This window comes from Gallus gallus, chromosome 3 (genome assembly GCF_016699485.2).
Source record: "Gallus gallus isolate bGalGal1 chromosome 3, bGalGal1.mat.broiler.GRCg7b, whole genome shotgun sequence".
Taxonomy (NCBI): Eukaryota; Metazoa; Chordata; class Aves; order Galliformes; family Phasianidae; genus Gallus; species Gallus gallus.
Window position 1 is genome coordinate 60,595,318 of NC_052534.1, and position 14,911 is coordinate 60,610,228.

Sequence of the window (14,911 nt, forward strand, 5' to 3'; positions counted from 1 at the left end):
ATGACATACATGTACCTTCTCAGTTGCAAGATTTCAGATGTGAAGCTTTAAAGGGAAAGTAAACTAAAGCTCTGGAGATTATGCATCCCAGGCTGATTGGCAAAGATGTGTTTGGGATAATATTTGTATGATGCCTAGAAGTGATATTTGAAATAGGATAACTTTTTCCAGAAATTGCTCTTCATAATTCACCAGAAAAGCAGAACCACTAATCAGGTAGTAGAAATACTAAAGGGATTTTGTTGCTTTCATAGTTGTTTTTATGAAAAAAATAATTACTATGAAAACTTGTTGTAATATAAACTTCCTTCCCCAACCACACATACTATCTCTTAATTTAAAAGTTAAAACGAAGATGTGTGCAAAGCAAAAACAAAGAAGGCAAAAACCTCACCAATTTTCATTACCCTAATATAACTAATTGTTCAACTATTTGTTACTTTTTAGTTGCTTAGTTATCTACAGTTTTTGACTTACAGCAAACAACTACATTTAGGGGCTTCAGAAGTCATGATAAGTTATGCCTCCTGTGAGATCGACCAATTATTCAGTTCTCTTTAACTAGGTCACTTACTTAATTCTAGTGCAATGTGCCTACATGTAAATGTTACATACCGTCAGACAATCCCAATAAATCTTGTCCTACTAAACCTTCTCTAGACAATTTCCTGTAAATCATTAAACTTACATGCATAAGTATGGTATTAGGAATCTCAGTTTAGGCATCTTGGCTTGAAGAGAAGAATAAAAACATTTGCATTTTTTTATGATCAAATGTTATTGGAATCAGCTATTGATAATTTTTCTGCTCTCAAAGAAAAAATCAAGATTTTACTAGAAAGGCTGTCCAGACATTTACACAAAATTTGCTATATATTTTGTATTTCAAAAAGTGGAAAAAACACATTAATTCTTTTAACATAAATTAAGTCTTGAGAATATATTAAAGTATGTTGTCCTAATAAATGATGGCTTATATGAAAAAAGGAAAGAATGAGCTTGAGGGCTTTATTTAGATCCTGTCTGTTATTGTAAATGGTGCTGCCAATTTATTTATTTTTTTATGTCCTCCAGCAATAGAAGATTATTGTGATAAATGATTCATATCACTGCAATATACACCTTTTAAGATTTCCATATCTGGCAACCTATAGGCACTTCTTTAAGGCTTCAATAGGCTCCTTAGCCAGATAACGTGGCTGAAAGCTACTTCATGATTAATTTTGTCTATATGTTGTAATTATCATACTTTGAAGTAATGCCTGCAAAACATGCTTTCATAGAGAGTTAATGGAAGCTGAGGATTAACCTAGAAATGTTTCAGTTCATAGCAGCGTATTACCCAACATGGAATGTGTTTTCCCTTGAATTTTTGAAGACTGAATATTTTGAATATTAGAATACTTGGCAGTCATTTGCGTTATTGTATCTCATATCAACTATTTCACAGCAATTTAGAGAGCTGTTAAATTGAAGTAAGTTTATATTGTGATCAATAATACAAATCTTGGTTTTGAAAGTTACTTGTTTTGGCAGCTTCTGCCCTGAGGTATTTCTTGTTTTAGTATTTAAGAGCAAAATTGATTTATCACTCATATGTTGTGGCCAGAAGCATTATCCTGCTTATATTCTAGGCACCCTGTTAGATATTAGAGAGGATGTTCTTTTCTTCATGATCTCCCAAGCAATTACCCTCTACCATTATTACATGCATCTCTTCTTCCTATCCTATCAGGGATCTTCCAGACTGGACTGAAGGGACATCTCAGATTCTTTCTCTTTTTTCTCTTTAGATTTAAATCTTCAGTTTGTTATGACGTGGGAAGTACATGGCAACTAGTTTTTGCTAGCTACTGAGCAGAGCCTTCCAAACTAGGCGTAATGGTGTCAACTAATGTTTTTAATTTCTCAACTCTGTTATTCCCTTGCGTTTCTAAAACCTGTAAATGTGCACGTGGTGTGCAACCATGGCTCAGTTAATACGTGTAAACCATGGTAATTCGACTGTATATTGAATCTCACTATACTGAAATCTCACTATACTGAAAAACAAATATACACATTCACATAGATTTGTTACATTTACATTTACGTTTAAATTAGTACAACTTCACCATGAAACAGAAAGTAAATGATTCACTGTATCATTCAAATGCATTTTGCATTAATAAAGCACACACTGAAATTTTCTGTTCACCTATATACTTCTTACCTAAATACGTTTCAATGCATGTTTTTTTTTTCTTTTCTTCTGACAGATAAAAAAGAAGCTGCTGTTACCAAAGAACCCAGAAGTAAGATGCTACTTGTGCATTAGGTTATGATCTCTTTTACATGTCATACAGTTTCAAACAGCACACTTCAATAATCCACAGTAATAGATACTGAATTGTAGAAATCACAAATAATATAGTAGCTACACCATTTATAATTGAAAAATTACTTTTAGTTTTCATTTGCCTCCTGCTACCTAAATCCATTCTTATGCTACTTCTATTTCCACATTTCTCTTTGTGACTGACACTTTTGCCTTCCTCTCCTTTATATCAATGTCTTTGAAAACAAAGATTTCATGGGGAAGGAAACATCAAATGAGTTTCCCAGCTGAGCATGCTCTCAGTGGCAGCAAGTTTGGTAAATGGACTGAGAAGACTGAGAGTCTGGTATGCCAAAGGGTCATCAAATTGATCTTCACAAATGCAAAACCACAGTCCTGTCTGCCTATCTAGGTACCACATATACAGAAAGGGAACTTCTACAGCAGAAGAGAGGTAGGGGCTGGGCTCTTCTGCATAAACAACAAAATTGCTCTGGGAACATGGCATTGTTAACAGGGGAACAGTTAGACCTTTTTCTTCTACAAAACTGTAAGCATCAATGCCTCAATACAGTAAAAATAGTATGACACAGTTACACTGGTACACAGACAAGATTTCATCTGCTCATATCTCTGCTCTGCAACTATAGGACTTTGAAAGCTCATACAAGTTCATTATTAAAGAATGCACTAACTCCAGATGTTATATCAATACTGTATACAATATTCCTAGTCTGTATGGCAGAAGAATCCCCCACCATTCTCATTTTCAGCTGAAAATAGGCAAGATCCTAGCACTTGAAATAATTTGTAAGTTATGAACTAAAAAGCATATACTTCCAAATAAAAAAAGACGTTGAAAACATTTGGTACCTTTATTTCAACACCACTGAAAATTTAAAGAAGTAATATACAAAACTTACTGTTGAAAAAAAAAAAAGTTCCAAAACAAAGTATTTCAAATGTAAATTAAAAAAAAAAAAATGACAGAGCACAAAGAATATAACTTAATTTGTTTCACAGATGTACAGATGTTATGAAAACCAAAATCAAGTCTTATAGTCAGCAAGTTCTAGCTGAGAGCTTGGAAGGAATAGATGCAGGAGTCCTGCAGTTCTGTATGAAATCCACCTAGCCAACTGTGAAACGTGTACTGTATCTCCTGTTTCCTCTTCAGGAACAGGTACTGAGAAAAGTAATCCTCCGTGTAATTCTTCAAGGTTTTCTACATATTCCTCTGAAGGAGGAGTGAGCACCCCAAGCAGTTACAACACTATGATAATAAATAAGTTAGAATATAGTTATCTGCTACAGACTTTTACATGGATGGAAACAAAACAATCTCACGCATGCAAAACTATTTTATTTTTGTTTTGTTTCACCAGACAATCTGATGCATCTTCTATGAAGTTCTCAAAAGACTGGAAGGGAATAACTCGAAATTACATTCCTGATTTAACCACATTCTTTATCTTAGTAATAAATCTTGACAGATGCGAAGGATTAACCAACATTTTTTTGACATTCTGTAATTCAGATTGTGATTGAAATGATTAATTATTTCCTCTCATAATATGGAAATGCAAATTTTAAGTTAGAGGATCTTCTAGTTGATATAAAATCTGGAGTTAACTTATAGAAATTTATTTTATCCTGGATTAAGTACAGCCTGTTTTATCAGTTCCTGATGATGAAAAGAATTAACTAAACACCACTAAAGAGTAAAAAAAAAATCTAGAAGGCATGTCAGGTTCTTCTACATAGGGTTAAGATTCTTCATGTCTGCTTTGGGAACGTATGTGCTGTGCTCCCTGTTTGTGCCTTCATTCCACAAGTAAATATTCTACCTCAACAAAGAGAAGATAATGCAAATATTTCATGAGAACAACATAAAAACACCAGCTAAGTAAGCCTACTTCCCTACTAGGAGAACCGGGTAGTTACTCTTTCAAATGCAGTACCAAACCACATGAAATTTTTCCTTTATGTTTGTCATTGTCGGGACTCCTCCATGCCTATGTGGACAAACTTTGCAGAGGTAGAGTAATTGTCACTGTTGTTTTTCCATCAGGGAAAGATTCAGATTAGGGGAACGGATAGCACTTTGAGTAGCTGTGGGAAACTAGCAGGTGCCACTCTGTATCTGCCATTCTGCCAATGCTGCAACCAGCTGCTGCAGGCTGGTTCAGGAGCCCCTGCTATCACAGCTGCAAGATCGGATATGGAAGCTCTCAGCTCCCAGCAGCTGCCTGGGTGGGGAGGCCAGGCCCAAAGCCTTAGGTACCTGCCCCTCTGTGCTTTGCCCGTGGATATGGAATAATTCAGTAGAACTAGATAAGAGAAGGGATTCAGTGACTTATGACAAGAGTTTACTACCCCTGGCCATTTTGTTGATGCCTTTGAGTTACTTGAAAGCAGCTCTGCTCCCTTCTCTTTGGGTTATCTCTTTGTCTGACTCTTCAGTGAAGAAATTACTACAGGCTGCATGTACCTTACTGGAAGCCTTTCCTCACATTTCTGTTTTTTATGATATAACACTTTGTAGTAATTGTTTTAATTTGTTTTGTTTGGTTTGTTTTTCAGAGCCAGCAAAAGCCCCTTCAGCTTCTCCAGCCACTAAAAAAACAGCAGCACCAGGTAAAGGAGCAAATGGTTCACTTTCCTCATATTATATTTCTTGTACTTATTTTTGAACCAGTTTATTGAATCATAGCACCATCTGCTGGATTATACAAAAGGCACTGTTTAGTTTTGTTGGATTTATTTATTTATTTATTTATTTATTTATTGGTCAGTTTGATCTAAATTATTGTGATAGTGCAGGCAAAATGCTGCCTCCCTGGCCTGTCCACTCTCCCTGCTTCTTCTTGCCTCTAGCCGTTCTCACTCTAAGTTGCTTTATGGATCTATGTTGACCTGTGTTCTTTCTCCTTTTTTTTTTCTTTTTTTTTTTTTTTTTTTTTTTTTTTTTTTTTTAAAGACTGTTCTCTAACTATCTTTCTCTAGTTCCAACCTTTCCATTAATCTACTTCACACATTTATCAAATAAGGAAGTGCTACCTTACTTTGGTAGAGAAGACTGAGAACTGGACAAGGGTCAATGCCAGCCAGTAACATTTTAGATCGTCTCTATTGCAGACTTGAAATGCAACTGATACAGACTAGCTTAGGGCATATCATACAGCAGTTAACTGTGTGGATCTGACCTAAGAAGTGCTTTTTCCTCACAGATGCTCCCAGTCCCTGCCTTCTGTGCATGTTTTATGCCATATTCTGTTGTGCTAGCACAACTGGATAAACAGTATAAACTACATCATTGCCATGGGCTAGTTAAAAAAATGACTTAGAAATGAATGTGTGACACAGGGTATTCTGTCTGGATCAGTTCACTACCTCTCACTCTAGGAACATTTATGTCCTTGATAATTTCTTAAAGCAACTTTGTTGCCACAATGTATTATATAGCTGGATGTTTAGGTGTCTCAACACTACACTGCAGAAATCATCACATTAGAACCATATGCTTATAATTAATTTATTCCACCTGCATGCATCCAACATTTGTGCTCATTTTTGAAAAATATTCCAATGAGTCTGTTTTTGGCAAGAATGGCGATTGCGGCAATCTGCTTATGATAAGGAAAAGAGGAAATACTGGCAAGGCTTATTATGGAAAAATTAAATGGGTTTGTCTCTTCTGACATAATTCTAAATATCTCATCTTCCTTAAAAATGGCAAGAAGCAGTAGTTTTTTTTTTTTTTTACTTTTACTTTATTCTTCCCCTCCCCAGATGTAACTGGTCTTTGAAAATTAATTTATCCCCAGGATAAATCACCATAGCAAATATTAAATATGCTTGTTTGGCAACATTTTAACCACACTGCTGCCTATTAGTACAGTAAATTAAATACATTATCCAATTTCGTATTTCATTTTCTTCCACATATCTTATTACTTTGCAACCTGTACCCCAGAATGCCTAAAGCTGAAGGTTTATTCCTATTAACAGACTGAGAGCGCAGCTGGTCATCTTCAGTGCTTCTATACCACATATGTTCTTGATCTTAATATCACTGGTAAAGAAATCCCTGCCTAATACACTGTGCACTATTTTTAACTCCATATTTTTGTATGGAGAAAGCAGAGAAAATTACTGTGGAATTTTGAAGTCTCTGGGAACTTCTCAGTCTAGAACCTGGGGTGAGCTATGGGAAACCAACCTCAGTGATTATCTGTTAATTGATATTCAAAGTGGATGTTTTCAAATGTCTTACATTTGAAACTTACATTTAACTGGAAAAATTTCCTTTCTGAAGCTGAGCTGGAAAGAGAATTTGACTTGAAAGAAAAGTGTAATAGTTTTGTATAATCATAAAGGTTGGAAAAGTCCTCCAGGACCACTAGTCCAATCATCCTCACCATGCACTAAACCATGTCCCTCAGTGCCACATCTACACATTTCTGGAACACCTTCAGGGATGGCAACTCCACCACTTCCCTGGGCAAGTGCTGTTATTCTACAGGGAGAAAGAAGAGTTGAGTATTTTTCATGACATTACTCTTCTCTAACTATATTGTCTTATGACATCCCAATTCAAACCCTGCTGCTCTTTCCTATTCTTCCAATTCAAACCCTGCTGCTCTTTCCTATTCTTCCACTGTGTTCCAGGAGGACAGGTCTGAGAGTGACCCCACCTCACAAAATGTATGTGTAGAGTTCTTCCCTGAAGAAGGGCTCAGATTTCTTTCAAATGATTTCCTACATCACCCCATAGGCATGAGACCCATCTCTGCAGGCCAGGTGTGTAGGAACTTAGCACCTGCCATATTCCACCAGTGGGGAATTTTGATTGTCTAAATCAGTGAGAAGATCTCCCACTGACGTGTGGAAATCAGACCCTATAGCCAGTAAGGATATAGAGCAAGCATGTGTTTATTGGTGACGTGCATACACCCCGGTGCAAGGGGGATCGCTCCACCTGATTTGCACACCATCAGGAGAAATCGTGCTATAGATATAGGTCGAACTAATACATAATCAATAGTTGACAGGAATTCGGATACATATTCATTACATTCCCAAGAGTCCATTAGCATGCAGTTCCCCCCCCCCCCCTTGTGTGTACGTAGTAGGTCGTGATGATGAAGACTCATAGTCTTCCTCGTGAAGGCTTGTAGTCTTCCTCGCTGCAAACTTCTGACCCCAAGGTGGGGGGGCATCCCCCGAACCGGTTTCAGCTTGCCCTGTAGACATCTAATCGCCTCCCTGCCAAATGTTTTTGAGCTGCTCTCCAGTCCTTATCTTTATGGCCTTCATCCTCCTTGTTATTCCAGACCTAGTGTCTGCGAAAGTGCTTGGAATCCCTTGTTTTCTAACACTTTCTACATAAACTATCTCTATTTGCCCCTTATTTCTACTCTGTGAAGCTACTTTCCCTTTTCTTGCTGTTAGGCCCTTCTCTCTATAACTGCACAGTCCTGTTCTCACTCTTCACCACAACACAGTGCACATCTCAGACCCCAGTTATCACTAATACATGGCCAGACTAGCGGTCCAAGTGTCAGCAGTGGTTTGCAGGTGCATTGCAACATTCTATGTCTGCTGGATCTACTTGGCACCATGAAGAGAGCAAGTACAGGGCACTGACAGGCAGGGATGGAAGTGTGTGAAACAGGCTCAAGACACACAGGGAACTGTTTGGTAAGAACAGAGAGGTTGGTGGGTTTCCTGGTGAGCAGCAAAGAACCTCAAAACCACCAAGCCCCATGTACTCCCTTAGCTAGAGTCAGGAGTCTGCAGGTGCCCGCCATGTTAGGGTGGATAATGATAGGACAAGGGGGAATGGTGTTAAATTGGGACAGGGGAGGTTTAGGTTGGATATTAGGAAGAAGTTTTTCACACAGAGAACTGACACACTGGAACAGGTTGCCCAAGGAGGTTGTGGATGCCCCATCCCTGGAGGCATTCAAGGCCAGGCTGGATGTGACTCTGGGCAGCCTGGTCTAGTGGTTGGTAACCTTGCACATAGCAGGGGGGTTGAAACTCAATGATCATTGTGGTCCTTTTCAACCCAGGCTGTGCTATGATTCTATACACAATATTGCTGGATATTCTCTTAATGCCAGTGACTGTGCTTTTCCCTCATGATTTGCCTGGTTTAAAATCAAACCCAATTCTTTCCAGCGCTATGAAAACTTAAGTCCTGATTGCAGCTAAGAATTTCCCTGGAATGATCTTTCAATTTTTAATTTGATCTTACAGCATATTTAACAAATTCTGTACTGTCACGTAACTGCCTAATTGTTGGTTTTTATTGCCTAATTTGTCCTGTCTTCCTCTTCACACACATTCAAAAAATCTTATTCATTGCTCCCCTTAGGTTCATAATTTGAGCACCATTTGCCCCAGAAAATCAGTGAAATTTAGTTGGTATTCACAAAGAATAAAATAAGTATGACAGACAGGGCTCAGATGTCAGCTGCATCCAGTCTCTCAATATCACTCCGTCAGTTGTACTAGAATTATTATTTTATTATGCCTCTGTCTTCTTTGCTATTGGTAAGAATAAAGGAAAACAGCAACAAGAAGAAGATATTGTATAGGATTCCTTTTGAACAACAGAAGTTTTCTTTCGGTCCAGATTAACACAATTCTTCCTCACTTTCACCTTAACTTTTGGGGTAGCTAAATATCATCTCTTCTCTGAATTGTTTGGTTTCTTTCTGGTCTTAAAGGTAGAGTTACAGGTTTGGGTATCTTTGCACAGTAGACAGAAATAATCTGATCTCCATTTCCCACTAAACTGAAGAAGCTGGGACTTGATCCTCACCTGTTTGTATCAGAGAGTTTCCTCTGGTTCGTTAGTGAAGCCTAGCAGCTGACTCTGCACCTTGTCTGCAAGGAATGCGTCATACCCTCAGCAGTTAATACCTTGCTGCTATTGTAGTCTGCAACTCAACCATTTCTTAACATTCACAGAAATCTATTAGGTGGATGTTGATAAATTCCACAAATCATTCCAGCCTACTAAGATTTTCATTCCCACTCAAGTCTAAGAAGCTATTGCAGACCAAGAGGTCTTATATTGTCCACTTGATCATGTAAGCTGAGTCATTATCCAACTCTTAATGACAATGGAAAAATGAATTCTTGACTTATATCACAATGAGGGAAGAATTTTCCCATGTTAGAAGATTTTACTTTACTCGTTTGGATTCTTCGCATACTAGATTTATTTAAATGGAGCATGAAATAGCTTATCTTACACTAAGCTTTCTAATCTGAAATCCAGTTTTTGTCCCTCCATTTTTAAAAAACGTGAGTAAGTTATCTAGAATAGAGGATATTTTTACCAGTTGTGCTAGGATTATGAGATACCCAGTCTCCTAGCCTGGCATCTAAACTTTCCTTACAGTATGCTGCATTTCAATATCAGATAGTGTTCAAATAATTTCCTATACTTCTGCTCACACTATAGTTAACCATGAATAAAAGTATAATTAAAAATGCATCTTTATTTCTTTGACTATTCTGAGATATTATTAAATACCACAGTGCAGTAATATACTGTTGTAATACTAAGATAGCATTACTTCAAGAGTAAGGCAGGGGGAGCAAGTTCACTGCAAAAAAAAGAAATTACTTGGTACTTCAGTACGCTGAAGTAACAATGATGGAAAGCATCAAAATTAAATGCTATTTAAATTCAAAGGAGAATTAAAAAGATTAGATGCCCACTTTTTTTATGGAAAATGGCATTTAAAGGGGGTTTGTTCTGTGGCTGGCAAGATTTCATAGCCCTGAATTTGTTTTATGATTAATTTCTCTTTCATCATGAATTGGGCCCAATTTCACAGCATTTAGCATATCTTTCAGTTTCTTTTGAGTCATGTGGTCAAGCTGTGTTGAATCCAGACTATCACATACACTGTGTATACAACTACCTTCTCAGACATTCATCTTTGGTAATTGTTACCACCTTCATTTTGATAGAAAGGGAATAAATGTGCCTCACCTTGCCCATTGAGGCCATAAGGAAAATAAATCTTTATTTTCAGAGGAGGAGTGTAGTCAAAAGAGGTAAGGTGGACTAGAGTTTATATAACATTTATGATTATACTATGTATATGATTATACTACGTATGGATTTCATAATGTTTTTGAATTTTGCAGTGCTTTGTTACTAAGGATAGAGAGAATATAAATAATATACTTCACTGTGACCTTTCTTAGGTATGATTTTTTTTATGTCATCATACAGGTCTACATCAACTACAGATATGAATATCTCTGTATCAACATGTTGCAGTGTAGTATCAGAATTACAAAACATGCTATTACCAATGTTCAGCACTAGCTCATTCTGCAGTGCTAGAAATAACATGATGAGTTTTCCCCCGTATGGCAACTGCTTGGAGATTTATGTATTTCAGAAATAGTAGTTGCTGATTTTATTTCAGACATGCTCTAGACAGCTCCCAGCCTTTTATTAGCTGTCAGAGCTGCACACTTCTAGCACCTTCTGTTGATGTCCTTCTGCATGACTCTGTCTCTTTAGATACCCCTTAAAAAAGATTCATGACCTAGTTAAGGTAGTCATAGAAGCCTTTCAAAATTTTTACTCACTTGTACATCTTTTGTCTCGCACTTTGAGAACAAATACACAAAATATTTCAGTCACTGCCTCCTTCTACCCTTTTCTTACAGGACAGTCAACATCAGTACTGAGTTCCAAGTCAGGCACTACTCTTACAGCTTCTGTTCTAAGTTCATTAGCTTTCACTTACATTCATTCCTTTAGGATCTTGGTGCATTAAATTTTTGGATCTAGTGGTTTTTTGTTGGTGTTGTTTTTGTTGTTTTAATCAGTTTACTAATCTAAACTGCATATCATGTTTACCTAATGACAGGTAAAATCTTGAACTACAATTTATTGCAATCTTCTTTTCTTTATCATTTCAGAAATATTCTTTAATTTTCAGTGGGTTATAGATCTTGAAGACATCACTGCTTTGCCAAAAGAAGATGCATTATGAATAAGTTGAAGCATGAGCAAAGAGTAATGACTTAACATTATCCAAATTATGGCCACTCTCCAGAGCAACCTGAGTCATTTGACTTTTTATCTTAAAGTGAGAGAAGGTTAGGCAAAATTGAATTACTTCATCTTGCTGTAGTCTAGGAGCACGCACACACTTGCTGCGGCTGATCCGCAGGTGCAGTAACTTGTCTTCCTTTGAGAAGTTCACCTTGAATAATATAGAGATAATACCCTGGAAGTGCTCCTGGTGTCCCTGTAACTACTGGGGATTGATTGGAAATGCTTATGCCTGAACAGCTTAGTCATCTCAGTCCTCAAAAGGGTGGAAGTACACCTCCGATACCTATTTAAAAGGAAATATAGTTTAAGGCTTATCATAGGTAAAGATCTACTGACAGATGCTAGCTTTCTGTCTGTGATAAAAGAATCACATCATATTTTTAGATTACCTTTTTGCCAGCCGAGCGTCAAGCTGAATGCCATGAACTCCTGAGACTAGAGCTACATGAATGTGTTCCATTTGTTCCTAAAACAAGTAGTACTAGTGATAAGCATTGAGAGCTGATCTCCTCACAGGGATTGTTGTTGTTTTTTGTTTGTTTGTTTGTTTGTTTTGACATCCCTGTATTTCAGGGAGTAAGTGTGACACATCAGTTTTGAACATAGGCAGTTCCCTAGTCAGAATTGTAGGATTAGCCTAATTTTCTTATTAAGCATTCTGAATCAGAAAGGTTTTTATTCCAAGGGGAAATCAGGCACTGTGGTCTATGAGTACATCCAGACTATTTCAGGCTTGTGAGGGGAAAAGTGTCTACCTCCGTTCCCAAAGACAGCTTCATCCTTAGGCTTCAGTATAACCATACTGATTTGGTACAGGTATAATGTGGTTCTACAAGAAAGGCCTTTAAATCCTCTGTGGGCTTCTGAGACATACTGAAAAATACTGAGACATTTCTCAGTAGTGAAGTCTTCTCTCTTCAGTCATCACTTTCTGTTCATGAAGCAAATCTACAGATTCAATAGATTGAACTGAAAATATTTACATTTTGTCTAGACCTCTTTTCTATTTCCTCTTGGCAAAATGTTTTTCCCAAATATTTCCCCACATGGTAGGAGATTTAAAATACAAAGGTACTGATACAGAAATCGGCAGAAAATGATCTTCCTCATCAGAAAAGCTGTTTTTTATCCCCTGAAAAAATGTTAACTTATAGACGAGCAAGTGTGTGTGACATGATCTCACCAAAGGTATTTCCCTGGTGTGTTCATATTCCAGAAGGTAAAGTATTTGTTCAGTTCATTAGCTTTATAATTTGAACAGTATGGTGGCAGTGAATTTGACAGTGAATTTCTCTATGCTGATTCAGTCAGTGAAGCAGTAGTCAGATGTAGCAGAACAAGTAATTCTGGGGCACAACTTGAAAAATTTTGATTGGTGTAGTGTGAAACATTCTTGTGTGGATTATCTCAGATCAAAAAACATGATTCGGCTCATATTGCAATCTTTTCTTTCGGTGAGAGAGACTAAAGGAACTTTTTCTACATCTGGCGGTGGTTTATACTTACAGTAGTCTAATTGAAAGGATATCTTGAAGAGCTTTATCACTCTATCTCATTTGGTTTTAATTAGCCAACAAGCTATAAAGGACTGAGAGGAGAAATGACAGGCACATAGCCTATAAAGCAAAGATTACATGACTGTAACACCAGCCTAACTTTTTGCTCTGAGGATTTAAGTATTCTAGACACTGTGCAGAATATGACAACAGTAGGCTTTAATTAGATTCATTAAAATACTTGTGGCAAAACTAAACAGAACAGAAAACACTTTTTTTTTTTTTTTTTTGCAGCTACAGAACACAATCAAAATTACATTGGTTGTTTGATGTTACATATAGTAGAGAATAAGAAAAGCACTTGAAATGCTATTTATTTAAACTTTTTCCTAATTTGTGCACATCCACAATAAAAAAAAAAAAAAACAAAACTTCCTGTATGTATCTGGATTAGAGCATGACATACACACGTGCACATATAGATATACAGATCAGAATAGAATGTCAATTCTTATCTCCTGGGAGATGGCAGAGGGCTATTGTTTCTGTCTGTCCATCCTGCTAGTGAACATTAAAGTATACCACAGCAAATGTGCCTGCCTGGATGCTTTTCAGCAGTGTTGGCACTTCAGGAGAGAGTCTGGTTTAGGGAAAACTGAGGATGCAAGTTCAGTTTCTCTGCTGTCTCCCAGCATGGGGAGACACCTCTCTCATGGGGTGTCTAGGAGTGTACTACCAGTAATGAACCAAAAAATGCCCTTATATTGTTTTAAGAGTAGTTTATACATAACTTTGCCATTTTTCATAAAATAGAAAAGCCATTTCTTGAAATCTTCAGAGTTTACTGAGATGATAAAATACCAAACTAAATCAAATCGCTATTTCACGTATGTTAGAAAAATAGTATATTACTTGCAGAAATTTTCTGAGTGAAAACATTTTGTAAATTCCTTTACACATGAGTACACACACACACACATGCAAAAACCCTTTATAGATACAAAATAATGACAAATATCATGGCTAATGAATTATCTGCTTAGAGTTGACAGTATCATTAGTTATGTCATACTAAATACCCACAAGCAAAATAAATAAATAAAATTGAAACCAAGTAATAATAATATGAGGCCAAAAAGGAAAGATTTAGATGTGAAGTTTATGGCTCATGCAATTGAATGTTTCATTTCATTCCAGTATAATACCAGAGGAAGAATCACTTGAAATATCATATCATCTCCTGTTCCACAGAAGTGCTGCTCAACATGCAGTTTTTTAGTTATTGACGTTTTCTTTTCTAATGTACTTTGTGATAATGTGCTTATTTTCAAGTGCTTTCAGAAGCTACACTATTATAGAGAAGCTCTCTGGAACTTCCTTAATGTTTACAGTTTGAAAAACAGGAAACAAAGCTAAACAACTGAAAAATGTTATACTTTGCAAAAATACTTGCCAAGGTTTGCTAATATCATACTGTTCTCTGATCTCATAAGATCTGACAGCCAGAGGGAAAAATGATTGCCTCTGAATCACTAAAGTACTTTGCTTTCAGTTTTCAAGAAGAACTCCTAAGCAAAAGAAAAACAGAAAACCCCAAGAAACCAACCAAGACTCTTCTTTCACAGAATGAGTCCTAAAATACCTGTATGGAATTGGATACTCTGAAGAGTGCTTGGGCTACACAAAACAATGGCCACAGCTTATTATTAAGATTACACTCAGTGAGTCAGCCAAACCAATGAGTTCCAAACTTCTGTCCTCTCACTTTTTGCTTCTTCTCCTCCTTGGCTTCTACTAGGATTGCCACCCAAGCTAGGACATCATGAGAAAAATATAAGATTTATCCAGATAATGAACTACTTAGTGCCAACGCATTCTCCCTGCTCCATGTATTCATATTGCTGGGAAATTCATATTCCCAGCTTGTTGCTCAGCTGCAGCAACCCGAAGCACAAACTTTTCCATTGACCCTCCTGTCATATACACAACGTGTCT

The 14,911-nt window shown here is 36.9% G+C and overlaps 1 protein-coding gene across 1 annotated transcript in view; it reads left to right on the forward strand.

The window, feature by feature from the left end:
• Positions 1 to 14,911, forward strand: part of TRDN (triadin) — a 208,455-nt gene that overhangs the window by 122,917 nt on the left and 70,627 nt on the right. Inside the window, exons 17-18 of the mRNA XM_040697502.2 lie at positions 2,259 to 2,294; positions 4,901 to 4,954. Coding sequence (XP_040553436.2) covers positions 2,259 to 2,294; positions 4,901 to 4,954 — 90 coding nt within the window. The remainder of the gene's footprint in view (positions 1 to 2,258; positions 2,295 to 4,900; positions 4,955 to 14,911) is intronic.